The sequence below is a fragment of the Balaenoptera ricei genome, chromosome 3 (genome assembly GCF_028023285.1).
Source record: "Balaenoptera ricei isolate mBalRic1 chromosome 3, mBalRic1.hap2, whole genome shotgun sequence".
NCBI lineage: Eukaryota > Metazoa > Chordata > Mammalia > Artiodactyla > Balaenopteridae > Balaenoptera > Balaenoptera ricei.
The window spans coordinates 43,460,490-43,477,195 of NC_082641.1; the positions used below are offsets into that span (position 1 = coordinate 43,460,490).

Genomic DNA, 16,706 nt, shown 5'->3' on the forward strand with positions numbered 1-16,706 from the left:
GCAGACAATGTGCTAGAAGCAGTGGGTACAAAGGTGAACTTCCTCCTCTGGATGGTGAAATATACACAGCCAGTGATTACAATACAATGTGGTAAATGCTACAATAAAAGCATGTGTGAAGTGGACAGCACAGAAAAGGGGGCACCTAAACTATTTGGGAGGCAGTTAAGAAGGCTGATTTCCAAGCAATGTCCTGAAAGATAAACATTTGTCAAGTGTACAAAAGGAAAAGGGCACATCAGGCTCAGGGCACAGCATGTACAAAAGCAGATGGAATAAGAGAGAATTAGTAGTTTTGTATGAACTGGTGTGAGGTTCGAAAGGTATAAAGATTGTAATAAAAAGCCTTGGTTACCAAGCTAAAGCATTTCTGTTTTATTCTCTAGGTTGGTCCTTCCCAACCTGCAGACCACAGAGTTGTTTCAAAGTTTATAATGTAGACTAAATAAATAGGTCTAAAAGGTGTGTGTGTGTGTGTGTGTGTGTGTGTGTGTGCAGGGGGTGGGGGGCACTTGTTTAAATGTTTGTAGATACTTTAATAATATATTCAAAGCTATGTATAAGTGGTATAGAAGTTATAGTAGCTTTTGGTCATTATTTTTATAAATCAATAAATACTAAAAACAGAACTACTATTGTGTGAGGGTCCAAAGGATTTTGTTATATTATCAAAAGGGATCCTTATAGTTAAAGTCATGAGAAGTCAGTGAAAGATATTTTCTTTTTTAAGAAAAAAAACTTTTATTGCTTTTTTTCATAAAACATGATACATTTAAAAACTTTAGAAAATACAGATAAACAAACGAGAAAAGAAACACCCAATAGTCCTAATACCCAGAGATGCCCAAAATTCATGTTATATAAACTTCCAAATATATACATATATATACACAAATGTTTTAAATTCTATACATAATTGTACTCTCTCTTGACTTATATTTATAAACATCTTTTTGACACTTATTACATATAGGCATCTGCATCATCATTTTAAATAGTTAAACAGTATTCTATTGATGAGTATTCTATAATTTATCTCCTATTGTTGGACACTTAGGTTGTTTCTAATTCTTCCATTACAAATAGTAAAGATATAAATATCTCTTTGTGTTTATATATCCACACCTTCCAATTAGGACATACATCTGGAAGTGAGTCAAAGTATATGAGCATTCTGAGGCTCTGATGCATACTGTCAAATTACCTTCAGAAAGTTTACACCCACTTTTACACCAGCCACTTGTGTATGAGTGTTCATTCCCATACCTTTTTCAGTGTATAATAATAATGTTATTATTATTTTAGTATTCGACAAGGAGAAAGCATTTTAAATTACTTTTCTACTGAGGTTGAACCTTTTTTAAAACTGCTTCAAGGGATAATTTACACTTCATAAAATTCAATGTAAGTGTACAGTTCAATGATTTTAGTAATTATATAGTTGTGCAACTATTACCATAATCCACTTTTAGAACATTTCTATCACCCTAGAAAATCTCCTCCACATAGCCATATACAGTGAATCCCTGCTCCCACCCCCAGAGGCAACTGCTATTTTGCTTTCTGTTCCTATAAATTTGCCCTGTCTAGACATTTCATATAAATGAAACTGTTAGTCTTTTGCATCTAGCTTCCTTCACTTTCATAATGTTTTTGAGGTTTATCTGTTAGCACAGATCAGTATTTTGACTCTGAACTTTTAAAATCTTCATGTTAACTTGCAGTTGTTCCTCTGAAGGCTGTCTGTTACAAAGGCCCTTGCCCATTTTTCTACTGGGGCACTGAAGGATTTTACAGAGGAGGGATATAATCAGGGTCATGTTACATTAAGAGAATTCTAGCAGCACTGGGAAGGATAACTCTGTATTTGCATTTCCAATTCTAGGACAATCATCAATACGTTTACTGCATTGAATTATGCTTTATCTACCTACAATAAAGAACTATAATATGAGCTACAAAGAACTATAAAATTATAAAAGGTATAATTATTTGAATAGTTTCCTCTCCTTAAGGAGTGTCATAAAGTTCTAATTTAGTCTCTAAAAAAAGAGACTTAATTGTGCAAAGTTGATTTTACTTTATTGTAGTGAAAACAGGTCCCTTCCGGGATAAAGTGAAGTATAAATAAATAAATGTCACCTTATTCTAATGTTGCTTTTGGTGGCTTGTTTTCTGCATCAAGAGCCCTTAAAATGTTCCTCATCTCTAAGATTCATTGAATAGGTATTTGACAAACAGTATCTTTGAACTCTATTATTTCTGTAAAGTTAAAAGGAACCCCCCACCCCGCCCCGCTGCAAAACCCATCCCCAAGTAAAAACTCTCTAATCTAAAAAAGAAAAATGTCCTATTGTGATCCCATATTAACCATTACTGAATTTGTATCCCATGCTATTTTGCTAAATCCAATTAGATTCTTTCAGAAGTAAAGGCTCAGATCTAGTAAAAGTTGCAGTTCTTAAAGGTAGCAGAGGCACTCAAAGCTTGACATATCCGAGTGCTGAAACTTTTCATTACACCTCCTTCAGTCTTCTAAATCCCGTCCCCAGAGCTGTGTGGATGATTTACCTTAAAGCTAAAACAAGTTAAAGTAAGGGATCCTCACTTGTATGGGGTTCTTCCTAATTTTGTATGTTTTTCCTTAAGAGGGTAGAACAAATTATATAACTTCAGGCTCCACTAAACCTGGACCTGCCCTGTAACCAATGACCTCTATCCCCCATTCCAAAGGTTCTTTGTAAGTTGGTCCTTTACTTCATGGCTTGAGTATAGATAAATTTCTACAAGCCTTCTTTTATAACAGACATCCTTTTAGAAAGTTTGTCATGCAGATAATAAAGTAACAACATAAATGATTCACCTAGAACCTCATCACTTCAACAGGTAACCCACATTTATTCTTCTGTGGCCCCTTCCAGTATTTGTCCACATGTCTACATAACTTTGTGTGATTATAATCAAAGTTTTATCTTGGAAAATGACCAGCTGCCGGAGTTTAGAGGGTGGGCAAGGATGCTGTCAGGGCCACATCCACCTTGTTTACCACTGGATACTCTGTGCTTAGCACAGAGTCTGGCATCCGGTTAGTACTTAAATATTGGCCGAGAGACTAATTCTGAACCTGATTGGCCCAATTTTTTTTTTTTTTTTTTTTTGGGGTATTGAACTCCAAGTAGAAACGAAACACTCTTAAAAAGTAGCAATTATTGTTTTCCATTAAAGTGGAACCCTGCCTCATTAATTGATTGATTAAACAAGTGTATATTAAGTGTCTGTTAAAACCAAACACAGTTGGATTACTTGGGACATCAAGAGAGACCCAAAGGAGGAAAAATCTGCAGAGTGTGCCCTTTCTAATCCCTATCCCAGCCCTGTACTTTATGGCCTGAGATGAATAAGGAGAATGGAGGAATTTTTAATCTTTTAAAAAGACATAGCCTTATTTTATCTTTGCAGAAGAGTTGAGAAATATAAAAAAAAAAAAATGACATTGGGGAGAAAAAGGAATTTTACTTAAGGCAGGCAGAAGATAAGAGCTCTCTATTGCCTTAAATGGCTCTGTAAGATTATGATACTAAGCTCTTTGCCAGAAACTGGGCTACACTTATCTGAAGTGCCACATTCATTCTGAAATGCTCTTAGAGGGAGAAGTCAAACAGTTTATTGTCCAAAAGGGATGATCATTTTAGGTTTTGGTTAACATACAAAGCATATACCTTTTTTTTTTAGGATCTAGAACATGAGGGAGGGCATGTAAGACATGCATCGGTCACTTGAGTGACCTGATGTGACACACGCAGAGTCACTTGAGAAGTCTGACCCTGCAAAAGATGGCCTCCTTCTACCCTGGGGTCAGTGCTACTAGGCAATGTCATTTCCTGGCAAAGTTCAATTAAACAAAATCCCAGAGTAGTTTTTCTTCAAAATAATTTTGATTTAATTTCTTCTTTTATATAAAAAGACAACAAATTACATTTCAGAGAATAGTGTTTAGGTTATGAGGTTCCCGTCAGAGCTGTTTTGCAATACATGTTTACATAATCTGAAGTGAAGTCGGCAGTCGACTGTGAAACTGGGGCCAGCCAGGCTGCCTTGTGCGCGTTCCATTTTGGACAACAAACTAATGTAACATTCTATTGTTTAGGTGTCAGCTAGATTTGGATTTTCTTTTGGACGTTTGAACTGGGATGAGAAAACAAACCACCACCACATCACCACGACCAGATTCTAAAAAGCAACAGGTCAGTCCTTTGTAAAGAAAACAAGCAGCATCAATATTTTCTGCTCTAATCAATGAGCCCAAACATTTGACGTTTTGAATACAGATAAATAAGTCAAATTTTTGGAGAGAAAATCTTATAGAATCTTTCTGTTTGTACTGCCCAATGTGTTACTGATTATTTCCCCTATTGACCAATTGTACTTTGCTGTCCAAGATTCACAGAAGTGAATCTTGCAGTGTTAAAATGCAAAGAGAACAATAAACAGTATACAGAAGCAGTTAAATATTTCTTATAAAACTTATCCTAGAGAAAATTTGCCAAAGTAAAAGCAATTACACTTTAGAAGATCCCACTTGATGGTGAATGTGTCAAACACCTAAAATTTTGTACAGTTATTAGGAGAAGGCTGAAAATGTGTCCTTGCAGCTTTACCACTCAGCTTTCTTTACCTGCCCTCCCTGAGGATCCCGACTGGAAGGGATCTGTTTCTCTTTGTCTGAAAGTGCCTTGCATTATAGTCAACTGTAGGCGTAGTTCCTTTACTAGACCACAAGTTCCTTTAGGATATGAGTGATGTCTTATACATACTTGCCTCCTCCAAAGTACCGAACATGGCAGTGCTGGGGCTCAGGACAGGCTTCCTCAAGATACGCCACAGTGGCACAGTGATTATTTTGAATTAAAGTTACTTGAGAAACAGCTGGTGGAAACAAAAGCCATTAAAAAACACTCTGACTTACCCCTTCCCCAGGAAAGCGAGAAATAAATCTCCCAGGTGAAGGTATCCTCCCTATACCAGGAGGCTACAAAGCGTCCTTATCACCCGAGTTAGGGAACTCAAGGCTTAAAAAGCTGTACTATAAACAAATGTTGTTACTTCTTCAGCAGTTTGCTCCCTAGCATAAGTTAAATCTTCACAAATCTTTCTTTGTCTAAAAATGATATATGAACAGCTTGCTTTGGTCACTTCGGGGGTCCCATTTCTATGAGAATTCTACACATGCAAATTAAATTGTTTTGTTTTGCTTCTTTCTCCCGTTAATATGTCTTGGGTCAATTTAATTATTAGACCAGCCAAAAGAACTCAAGAGGGATGGGGGGAAATTTCCCCCTCCCTGATAGTAGTTATTCAATTATTTATGGAAATGAGTAAGTCAAAATACAGATAAAAAAATTCTCCTAATGAACTCCAAGTAGAAACCAAAAACTCTTCTGCCTCTACATTTAGTGGCTGTATTGTATTTGTAAAATATATTTAGTGTAAATGAAGTGAATATTTCCCTCTAACACAGTCCCTTTTTGTGGGTAAGTTTATTCTTTATTCCAATACATTTTTTGGGTGTGATGATGAAACTGATTTTGGATGATCATCCATAGGTGTCAAATGTCAAAGCATATTTCTTTGTCCTTTCTGGCAATAGTATTAGCATACCACATATTCATCCAGAGCCTTTCCAAGGAAGAGCTCTCTAAACAAGCTATTTTAAATTTTATAACGTCCTCAGTTATGTGTTAAATAAGCTAAATTCAAAGAAACTAAGATTAACCACATCAGAGCAAAAAGTGAAAGAAATTTAATTAGAAAATTCAAAGAGATGACAGCAGAGAAAGTCTAAAATTAATTGTAATATGATCAGAATGAGATCTCATCTCATCATTCTAATTTGTGAGCCAGGACACATGTACACAAAGAGTTTTCCGACCAAGCTAATTAATAGGCCAAAGGAGCTGGTTTTGTGAAGAAAAACCTAAGGAGGCAAAGTCATTCAGCATTCAGCATAAGTCTAACATAGGATTTTGGAAATTCTAAATCAGCAAGTCTCTTAAAGAAAACAAAAAGCAAATATCACGTTGCTTTTTAGTTTAATCAATAATGCATTCATTTTCATATTCACTTTGATTATTAAATGTGCAAAAATATACCAAATCACTTTTCTATGTGTTAAAACATTCAAGTATATCATTGAAAAAAGGCAATGCAACTTTGTCTCTGAAGTTTTTAAAGACAAGGGAGGCAACTAGAGATAAACAAGGATTAAGCCTGGAAGATCTCTCAAGGTCTGGCTTTTGATTCCTATGTCTCTAACTGAACAAAACTCTCAAATCATAAAGATGCAGAGGCACAGAGACACATTTTCTCCACGCCTTATATTCCTGTTCTAAGAGAGGTTAACACAGGGATCCAGACACGTAATGCAGCATTTTCTAATTACCTAACTTCTACCAGCAGTTTCTGCTAACAACAACAACAAAAAACTTCAGAGAGACTGTCTCCCTCAATAAACGTAACTAAGTTCAAGTACATATTAAGGTTTGTAGAGATGAAATGACATAACTTGAAGATTGACTTTAAAATGTTTCAGTGGAAGAGAAAAAAAGGGGGATAGGTGAGCAATGCGGCAAAGTCTTATAATTACTAAATGTAGGGGATGGGTATGGGGGGATTTATCATATTATTTTTTTCTACTTTTGTGTATGCTTGAGAATTTTCATAATGAGACTTTTTAAAAAAGAGCTTTAGACAGTATAGTTCATCAGTATAGGTATGGGTCTATGGACTAGATAGAAAGCTCTGCTAAAAGGAAGAACGGCTGGTCTTGAATCTGGGGCTCTTTACCAGGTTTAAAAAACCATTTCACCTGTCTTTCTCAAAGGAAGGAAAATAACACAAATCTACACATTATCTTGGGATGTGTATTAACACAATACACTGTTTAATGGTATCATAAAATTAGAGAAATCTAACTTTTCCAGCTGAACATGGAGGCTATATTACATGAAAGACATGGATTTAGATTTTGGTTTAGTTTTTAGTTTGAAAGGAAAAGAGGAGAGTGCCAATCAAAGAATTCAGATTCCCTAATCCTTTTCTCAGATCCAAGTAGTTTTTGATTTGGGGATTTAACCTCTACCCTGACAGTTACAGAAGTAAGTTGAGGGGGTCTCCTTCTGGAGGTCATACTTTGAACAAAAGTAATCCTTTCCTGTGTTGAAGAAATCACTTTCACCCCCAGCAGAGAATACACTTTTAAGGAGGCCTCACTCTTTCTGGCCCCTCTCTATTCCCTTAACGCCTCATATATCCCTCTCTTCCATGCTTCCTATATTCTTCCTCACTGGTCCTGACATCACATCCTATGCAATCCTCAGGGGTCCAAAAAGCCAAAGAGCCCCCTGGGTCTATGAGGACAATCATACTTGTTCCTATGCAAAATATGGCTTGGGGAACTGGAACTGGATTAGAAACAAAAGAGGAGTCAGATAGCAACAAACTCTCTCCTAGTTCCTTTATTTTACATAAGTTTCATGACCATGGGGCCTGCGCTGACATTGCTTTTTTTTTTTTTCCCTTCTTTCTTTTTTAAAACAGAGATTAAGGGCTCACGTAAGAATTCACTCTACTAACACTGATGTCATGGACACTTCTTTTTTAAAATGAGGTATTTGGTTTACTGTCCAAAACAATAAAGGTTTGGGCAAACTGCAGAAATGATATAGCAAGTAATTAAATAAAAGTGAATCACTGAAACATAAAACAGAAATGGGATCTGGCAATATAGTTGCTCTGACACTCTGAGAATCATTATTGTAGCCAGAATAAACCCACCCACCCTACATCTCTAAAAGCAAAACCCAGCATGATTTTTCCTAGGGGCATACATTTCTACTCAGAAAAGACAAGTGAGAATGAAGAGATGAGTGAATACGAAAAAGGTAAAGAGATTAAGACCACTCTTACTGCCCTTTTCCCCATTCTAACAAGAATTACTTATTAATGGACCACTATTTCCCTTGGTTTCAAATTACCTTAGGAAAACATTAATAATTACGGCAACAACAGCATTTACAAGTGAGTTTATGTGGGACTGTTGTCAGAGTTCAAAACACCATGAAAGATCTGGAGAAGACAGTTGACTATTTCACATAAAAAACTGAACAATTAGGTTAGCCAGGCCCAAAATAATGATGAAAATGTGAAAGATTAACTTAGGCCATGTTAGACGCTCTTCTTGGTACAGGGAAATTATATAGATGAGAGATGGATATATGAATACAAAGGCCAGGCCACATGCTGCTCCTGAATATCTGCAAAATAAAAGCTTTTGGGTTAATATTCATCCTGCGTTTTCCTGATTTACAATTATGGTAAATATAGTACAATTTAAATCCTCCTCAGTCTGATATTACAATAAAATTGTTTTTGATTCATTTGTTGTTGACATAAAGCATTTGAGTTTAAAACTTATTTTACTTGCTAAGTTAATATAAAATATTATTTCCTGTTCATCTTTATAGCATCTGCTTGACAAAGAGTTTTTTATTCATCTCTCAAATCTCCCTAGTTCCTCTGTATCTCAGTGATTATGGCTACTTCCTCAGAAACATCTGGAGATAGGCTTCCTACCTTTGATCTTTTATAAACTAATTATACATTCTGAGTTGCTGAAGGACTGCTAGCATCTGCTTAAGACTGAGAGTGCCTCCTTGGCATTCAGCATAATTATCAAAGATAGTAACAAAAATACCTAAACACATGACAGAGGAACCCATACTTTCTTCTCTCCTTCCCTATACTTAGTTTTCTTGAAAACAGGTTAATGGGAACTTGTAAATCCATTATATTCAATAAGCATCAGGCTAAAAGTCTCCCCTTTTGTTTCTTGCTACTTTCTTAGGTAAGGGTCTTCTAAAAAGTGACTCAGTCCTGCTCTCTACAGGTCAAGGAAATCAGATTATTCTAAATTTCAGTTTTCCATGAGAATCTGAGGTCACAAATATATTCCCAATCTACTCAACCTATCACAATGTATTTGGAGAAAGGATATTAAGGAAAGAGCCATCTGGGATCTAAACTCTTACTTTATGACTACAATTGACACTGAAATAGGTTCTTGAGTAGAAAGGGATTAAGAAAGTTAGGACATAGCCTTGACATATTAGAGACATTTGAGGTACCCCAAGAAGTTATATATTATATATTAAAAACAACTTTATTTTGGATAAAGAAAAAGGAATACAGTGGAAAATTATGAGAAAAAGAAAAAGAGAAGGGGAGAGGTACATAAGGCTAAGGGATAATGGGACTTCTAGAGTCAGGAATAAGCAGAAATGGAAGATAACGAGCACCTTAACTGATACCAGGGAACTACATTTGAATGTTACCAGTTTTAAATACTCACAGGAATTTTATACAATTATATCAAAACAACAACTACAACAACAACAGGAAAAGCATAAAAATAAAGACCAATATATGAAGGGGCAAAGTTCCCTTACAGGCAGTACCTTATGATTCCTCCTATGTTTGGGTAGAAACAGGCCATGAGCACGCCAGCTCCCACAATAACTAGATTAAGAATCAACACGTGGAAAATGCTAAAAGTTGAGAAGAGAGTTTGGAGGAAGAAAAAATATAAAAACAGGCAAATTATAACAATTAATATGAGAATAAAATTCATTATTATCATCTTTAAAATGAGAATGTCTTAAACTTGACAATAAAATTACAGCATAAATAGAAGGCAACAATAGTACTCAATACTGGTGATGGGACAGTGATACTGGCCCTTTTGTGCAATTATATAAATAGGTTAAATTTTGTAGGAGCAAACTGGTAGTGTGTATCAGGGTTCACATTCTTTGACACATAATTCCATTTGGGTGGAAAATCATAAGAAAATAATTGAAAAAGCTATTAACATAAAGATATTTGTGAAAAGACAGAAGCATCCTAGATATATGGCAGGGTAACAATTTACTTGATGGAATATATTAAAAAACATTAAAAATAAGTAATCACTGTTACCTAGATGGTAAAAATCCATCTAGGCAACTTGAGGAAAAGTTAGTTAGATTTTTACTACACAAGAAAGTCTGAAAACACTTGAAAAAATATCAGAAGGAAATACACTGAAACGGGTGTAGTGACTGTGTTATAATTTGGGATTTGGGGTAATTTTTCTTTGTTTCTATATTTAACAAATTTTATGTTTTACAATATTTCTTTGTAAAGTGTTTACTTTTATAATTAGAAAAATAAATTTTATTAAGGGGTAAGGCAAAATGGGCAGGTTTTTATTTTTCAGATTTAGTCATTTAAAGCTATTCAGTATTTACCATGAATAGAATATCTGCTAAATAACTTGAACTAGCTGTTAACAATTCAAGGTTTGGGAATCACTTCTGGACACAAATAAACATAATGTAGATGGAATACGATGCTCAAGAAATAACTCCATTTCCCCCAAAAATGATCCTTAAAAGCCAAATTTACACATCAAAGCAACATTTTGAGCCCAAGTTATCAGAGGTTAATTAATCCTAGGTATAGATTACAGAAAGAATTAAAAATAAGGAAAATTATTTACACAAATAAGTGGTTAGTCATCCACCTTGATGAATTACAAAGATATTCAGGCTTCCAGATCTTACTATTTATCCAGAAACTCCAAACTTAAAATTGTTTCAGAGCTTTGAGAGAGACATTGGTTGGACCTTTGTTATTTCTATATTGTAAAAGGAATCAACTTTGTGTATTTTCCAAAGTAGTGGTTCTCAAAGTGTAACCACGAACCCCAGGGAAGTTCCTAATTCCCTTTCAGGAAGCCCTGAGGTAAAAATTATTTTCCAATCAGACAAAACATTACTTGCTTTGCAAAAGCATTGGTGGGTAAACTGCTGCCCCCTTAGCATGGATAGAGGCAGCTGCACCTGTCTGTATTCTATACTGTATTCTTTACTGCCAAACACTCTCAAAAAAAAAAAAGTTTTATTAAAAATTGTCCTTGATAAAGGAGTAAAAATTATGTTTTATTAAATCTCATACTTCGAACATACATCTTTTTAGTATTCTGTATGATCAAATAGGAAGTATATAATAAAGCACATCTGCTGCATACTGAAGTAAAAAGGTTGTCTTGGGGAAAAGTACTTGTGCAACTGAGCTGGGGGACAACCCCGCCGTTTTATCCGAAGACCGCTATTTTTACTTGAAAGGCAGACAAACTATGGTTCTTCAGACTTGGGTATTTGACAGACATTTTCTTGAAAATGAATGATATGATCTTGTAATTTCAAGGAAAGCAACTGGTAGTTTGTGTTGCCAATGATAACATTTGAGCTTTCGAGTAAAAACTAGAATTTTGGAGAGCTTGTATTTGCCACCATGAGAGCTCGACAGTTTTCCAATAAATATCTAAAGACTTTTGATATTAATGAATGTGGGTTTTGAAGTGTGCATAATGAAGTGTGTCAACATTTGGAAGATCTACAGAACTCACTGAACCAATATTTTCCAAAGGACTAACCCTGATGTTATAAAATCATGCATGGGTAAAAGATCCGAAGTGTAAGATAGACCAATGGATTTTAATGTAACTGAGTTTCAGATTCAACTAACTTTTAAAAAACTACCACTTGTCAAGGTATGGCATAATATCAAAGAAGAATATCCACAATGATCTGAAAAGGCTATTAAAAGTACTCCTTCTTGTTCCAACTATGTGTCTATGGGAGGGTGTATTTTCTTCATATATTTAAACAAAAATTACACTTTATAACAGAATGAATGCAGAAGAAGCTAGGAGAATCCAGTAATCTACTAGCAAATCAGACATTAAATCAGTTTTAATGTCATTAATCAGTTTTGAAATGTAAAAGAAAAGTTTTTTGAAAATCATTATTTTTCAAAAATGTTATTTATGTTAACAAGTAATGGTTTTATTATTGCTTTTTAAATAAATTAATAAACATTTTAAAAATTCTGTTCTAATTTTTCATATGTTAAATATTGATGGATATAACCCACATAAGCTAAAGTTCCTGGGGGTCCTCAAACCTTAAAGGTGTAAAGGGGTCCTGAAATCAAAAAGTATGCTCCAAAGTATGCAGTCTGTAGAGTACTTGTAACTGTAGGATAAATGATAATATGTTCTTGGTGGCAGGGGAAGAAAAGTAATGTGAACACAAAAGGGAATTCCAGACTTTTTCCAAGAAGAAAAAACATTCTAACAGCCAACGTTACGCAAAATAATGGCAGAAAACAGGAATAAGGCATTTACCTAGAATGTTTTTCATCTATTACTTCTTCGTATGTATTTTATTTTGGTGAATGTAAATATAGCAGGGTGTATAAACACAATAGGAATAATATTTACTGAAATCCAATGTGAAAACTGTAGCTGCTGCTATTGTCAATGCTAGAAGCCTGGTAACTCTTGATTTCTGCTTTTAAAAGCTTTTGTGTTTTTAAACCTACATATTTATAACTAATTATTTATTAAATGAGGGGAAAGACTGCATTAGTTCACTTCAAATAAACTGGTTAAGACCACTTGTTTAGCTGGTTACTGTAAATGTAATTTTGTTCAAATTTTATCCAAAAGTTTTCTTCATTTAAGATCATTTATTCCCAATAAAATAGGTCAGGGTTAGGTACTTTTTACTAGAATGAATCTATAATAAAACTTAATTAAGAGTAGGAGTTAACCAGGGGTCCACAAGGAAGTTTCAGGGAAACCTGAAGCAGCATATAGAAACTTCTCTTGGATGAGGGTGACTAGCTTTGAACAGATTTTCAAAAGGATTCACAACTCCTCCATTACCAATAAGAGATTAAAAATTACAGCAGTAGTTACAGAAGCAAATAAGAAATTAAACTTGTTATGTATCTCACCTTCAATCCTAAACAATGATCATTTATGTAAAAATGCATGAATGTATAATATACAAGTAAATATCAATAACCAATAATTAAAAGAGTTGCTTCTCATTAGCCATACAGGTCCTACATACTATTAACTTCTTGGCAAAGAGTAGATTAATGGCGACTAAATCATAAGATAAATATAACTGGTATCAGAGCTAACATAAATACACTGGAAGGAATTAACTTTAAATCATTCTGGACAAGGGAGAGGCTTCTATTTTTAAAGCTCTTCTGGGACAAGAACACCAATGATCTATCCTTGGTGTTAGGCAAATTTTTCACTGTTCATTAGGCAAATTTTTATAGCAAAAGGATCAGTCACATTTTAAACTGACCTGTTTGCACAGTCATTTGTTGCTTGGCACATCTTGCTGGTCAAGAGAAGAGCCCTTACCTAGGATAAACGTCACCGAAGATATGGCCCAACAGCTGGACACGAGCCAAGTAGCCTAGGAGTGGATATACAGTCATCATCTGGAACAGCAGGAATATCCTTGCAATGAAGGACAGGATGTCACTGCTAGGGAAGTTGTCTAAAAAATTCTAATCCAAGAAAGATAATATGTTACAAATCAAATTCAGTATATACAAATTTATAAAATGGAATTTTTTCGCTTTGTTTGAACATGGGTGCCACTCAAATTGTGGTTTGTGGACGGGCGTCCATCCACAAACTGTTTGTTAACTATTATTCTTCAATGAGCTAAGTACAGAAATTGAAAGTAAGTGTTTGGAAACTTAAAGACATTTGACATTAGAATAAAAATGTGGCATTTTACAAAAGTATCAGTCTGCAAATGATTTGATATTGAAACAACAACAACAAAGAAGACCTTGTCCACCACTGATAGTCTGAGAAGTACTGCTCTATAAGGTTCAAGCATAAATTTGTTTGAATAAATTTAAATAGCTAATTCAATGCTACTTCATCCTTAATAGTTCTCTTGCTTTTCCTCCTCTGAAACACTGTAGCACTTTCAAAGTAAGATTACAGAATAAGGTGAGAGTGTATCTATCACCTACTATCATTATTATGTACAGTCTATCAATAAATAGAAAAGAATTTATTTCTCCTTCCTTTCATGGTTCTTTTCTCCATTTTCGTTAGGCATCTAAGAAAAAAAAAAGCTAATCACTCAGATTTTTTTTTCCTTGCAAATACAAATACCACAGATATTCTCATTCCCAAGGGAGTGGGCTTTATATGGGATTGTTCACATCAGGGGAATTTTCAGCAAACATTTGGCTGCCAAGCCAAAGAACTTCTGGAATCAAGGAAATCAAGAGAACATTTCAAGCTATCATAACAGCAATAACTCAAACCTATTTATCTTATAAAGATGAGAACATTATTACCACTATTATGCTGAAATAATCTTTATAATTCATCTGTAATAAATCATATTATATACTCCACTACACTCTATTAGAGGAATTTCTTCTGCCTAGAAAGAAAATCACCTGTGCATGCTATTTCTTGTGAGAAATTCTTCAGTTACATAAAACTAGAGAGTACACTATTCCCAGGTTTATGACAGGCCAAAGCAAAGAAAATATTATTTATGGCAACCTTTTAGCAAAAGAATGTTTCTTTTATTCTTTCTGTCTCTCCCTCTGTCTTTTTAACAGTCAAATAGTCTTTCTTTGCTTTGATACTTGACACATAGTACCAAAATGGGTGTCAAACCTATTATTATGGACTGATAAACTAAGACACCAGTTTATTCAAGACATTTCCAGATCTGGACTTTGGAAAATAAGGGAATTGAATATAGTCTCTATGGAGGGTTTATAAATTCAAGACTACTACTAGTACAATTCCCCCCCCCACACAAAAATACTATGCATATAATAGGAATCATTTATTTGAGTACCACAAGGTGCCAGCATGCAGTAGGTCTTCTCAGAGAGTCCATCTAAAAATCTATGGAGTATCTATTATAGTATTTAATGGAAGAGGAAACCGAAGCTCACAAAGGAGGGGGAAGGTGCTTAAATTCCCACATGCACGGTAAATAGTAGAGATTGTATTCAAACTCAGGCCTGTCTGGTATTATATTTTGCTACTGTATCACACTGCTTGCTCTGCAGATATGAAGGTGTAAACAATCACACAGAGAGGGTACACAGTGCCTTACCTGCTCTATACAATCTTTGGATAATGGTGGTGAAGGAAATGAAACAAAAACCAGGACTCCAATATAGAGATAAGTTAATGTCACCAGCATATAAGCAATGGACAAGTCCCTCACCTGTAAAGAGAGAATAAAATTTCCACAACGTTGAATAAATTTTTAGTAAGTAAGTATACCTGAATAGGCTAAATAATAAGACTGAAAAATAAACATAAGATTTATCTTTTTGCTCTGTGTGTCTGTGTATACCTCCTGGGTATCCAGTTTGTTCAGAGAAAGTAGTTAAAACAAGATTCATGTACTTTACAATTAGTCTGACAACTTTTTAAAAACTATTCTGGAGTATGTAGAATAAGCTACCTGTTGGCAGACTTAGAAAGTTAATTAACATAAATGGTGATTTAACATGACTGAAATTCTGACTTAATTTCAAAATGTAATTCATTTGCCAAAATATAAAATATTTAACTAAAATAATAAAGCTAAGGGACAACAAGAAATCAAGAATAGGCTACTTTCTGTATGACTTATGGAATTAAAAATTTTTTTTCTTTTAGTGAATTAACTTGTTAAATCATCAAAGCATGCCTAGACCAAAAGAGACTGGTATATATTAAAATATATTTAATAAAGAAGGAAAGCTAAAGCAGACAATAAGCAGGTATTAAAGACACGCTTAATAAACCTAAACAGTAAACAAAAGGAAATCAAAAGGCAGCTGTTCAAACAGCTGCACAATGTTATGATTGGAACCAGTAAACAAATGCAGAACATTAAATAAAGTGGATTGCTTTCTTCCACTGCTGTTCCCACCCTCCCAACCATCCCCATGCAAAGTAAAAAGCTCCAAGATATTTAATGAAGCCAGCTGTCAGATCCAAACAGAACAGATCCCACAGCTTATAAATCTGGTCTCCATCACCACTAAAGTTATGGCCAAATAATTCAGCACAACTAAATTATGGCTATAAGCCTATTCACTTTTCATTTTAAACACACATTACTTTGAAAGCTAAGAAAACAGGTAAGAAAAAAAATTATATACAATTTTGCTTTAGTTTGATACCACAGTAAGAAAACTGGACATTTGGTATTAGAGAACATTTCTGATTTTTGGGAAAACGTTCCTCCTTAAATGGGCTAAAGCAACAGTAGAGAGTTATAAACTTAAATGTTGATAAATTCACTTAAAAAGCAAGTAACTAACTATGAGAAATCCAAAGTTAGGTCTAAGATGACAATCAGCTTGAAAACAAAACAGGGATTTCAAACCCTAAATTAGACAGTGGATAGGCTATGGAACTACAGGAACCTGGATTATGGAGATTGCTTCCAGCCTTTTCAGAGTTTCTAATTGTGTAGGGTTGAAGAAGGAGAGGCTGACCAAACCTGTAGGGAAGTTCCAAAGTCTTTCCTCTAGTTCTTGAAGCTCTAGGGCCCATCTCAGGCTAGACTTCAGCCACCCCTTGGGTTGCCTGTTGGTCTTGTGTAGTATAAACAGAAATGAACCAGGCAACTCTTATTTTCATATCAAAGGGTAGTAGTCTCCCATTATGACGTTTGAAAGTCATTCTACCCTCAACCTACTCAACGTCACTCAAGAACAAAGAAGTTTTGCAAAACGCAAAATCTTGGAAG

At 34.7% G+C, this 16,706-nt stretch overlaps 1 protein-coding gene across 7 annotated transcripts in view; it reads right to left on the bottom strand.

The window, feature by feature from the left end:
- Positions 1-828: 828 nt before the first annotated feature.
- Positions 829-16,706, bottom strand: part of SLC38A9 (solute carrier family 38 member 9) — a 104,056-nt gene continuing 88,178 nt past the window's right edge. For 6 of the 7 annotated variants that reach the window (XM_059916386.1, XM_059916387.1, XM_059916388.1 and 3 more), the window contains 4 exons: positions 15,072-15,185; positions 13,328-13,476; positions 9,513-9,602; positions 829-8,312 (listed from right to left, as the gene is read on the bottom strand). In XM_059916386.1, coding sequence (XP_059772369.1) covers positions 8,147-8,312; positions 9,513-9,602; positions 13,328-13,476; positions 15,072-15,185 — 519 coding nt within the window. In that variant the 3' untranslated portion in view covers positions 829-8,146. Of the gene's footprint in view, positions 8,313-9,512; positions 9,603-13,268; positions 13,477-15,071; positions 15,186-16,706 lie in introns of those variants that run through there. The other variant, XR_009502312.1, reaches the window with a different exon arrangement.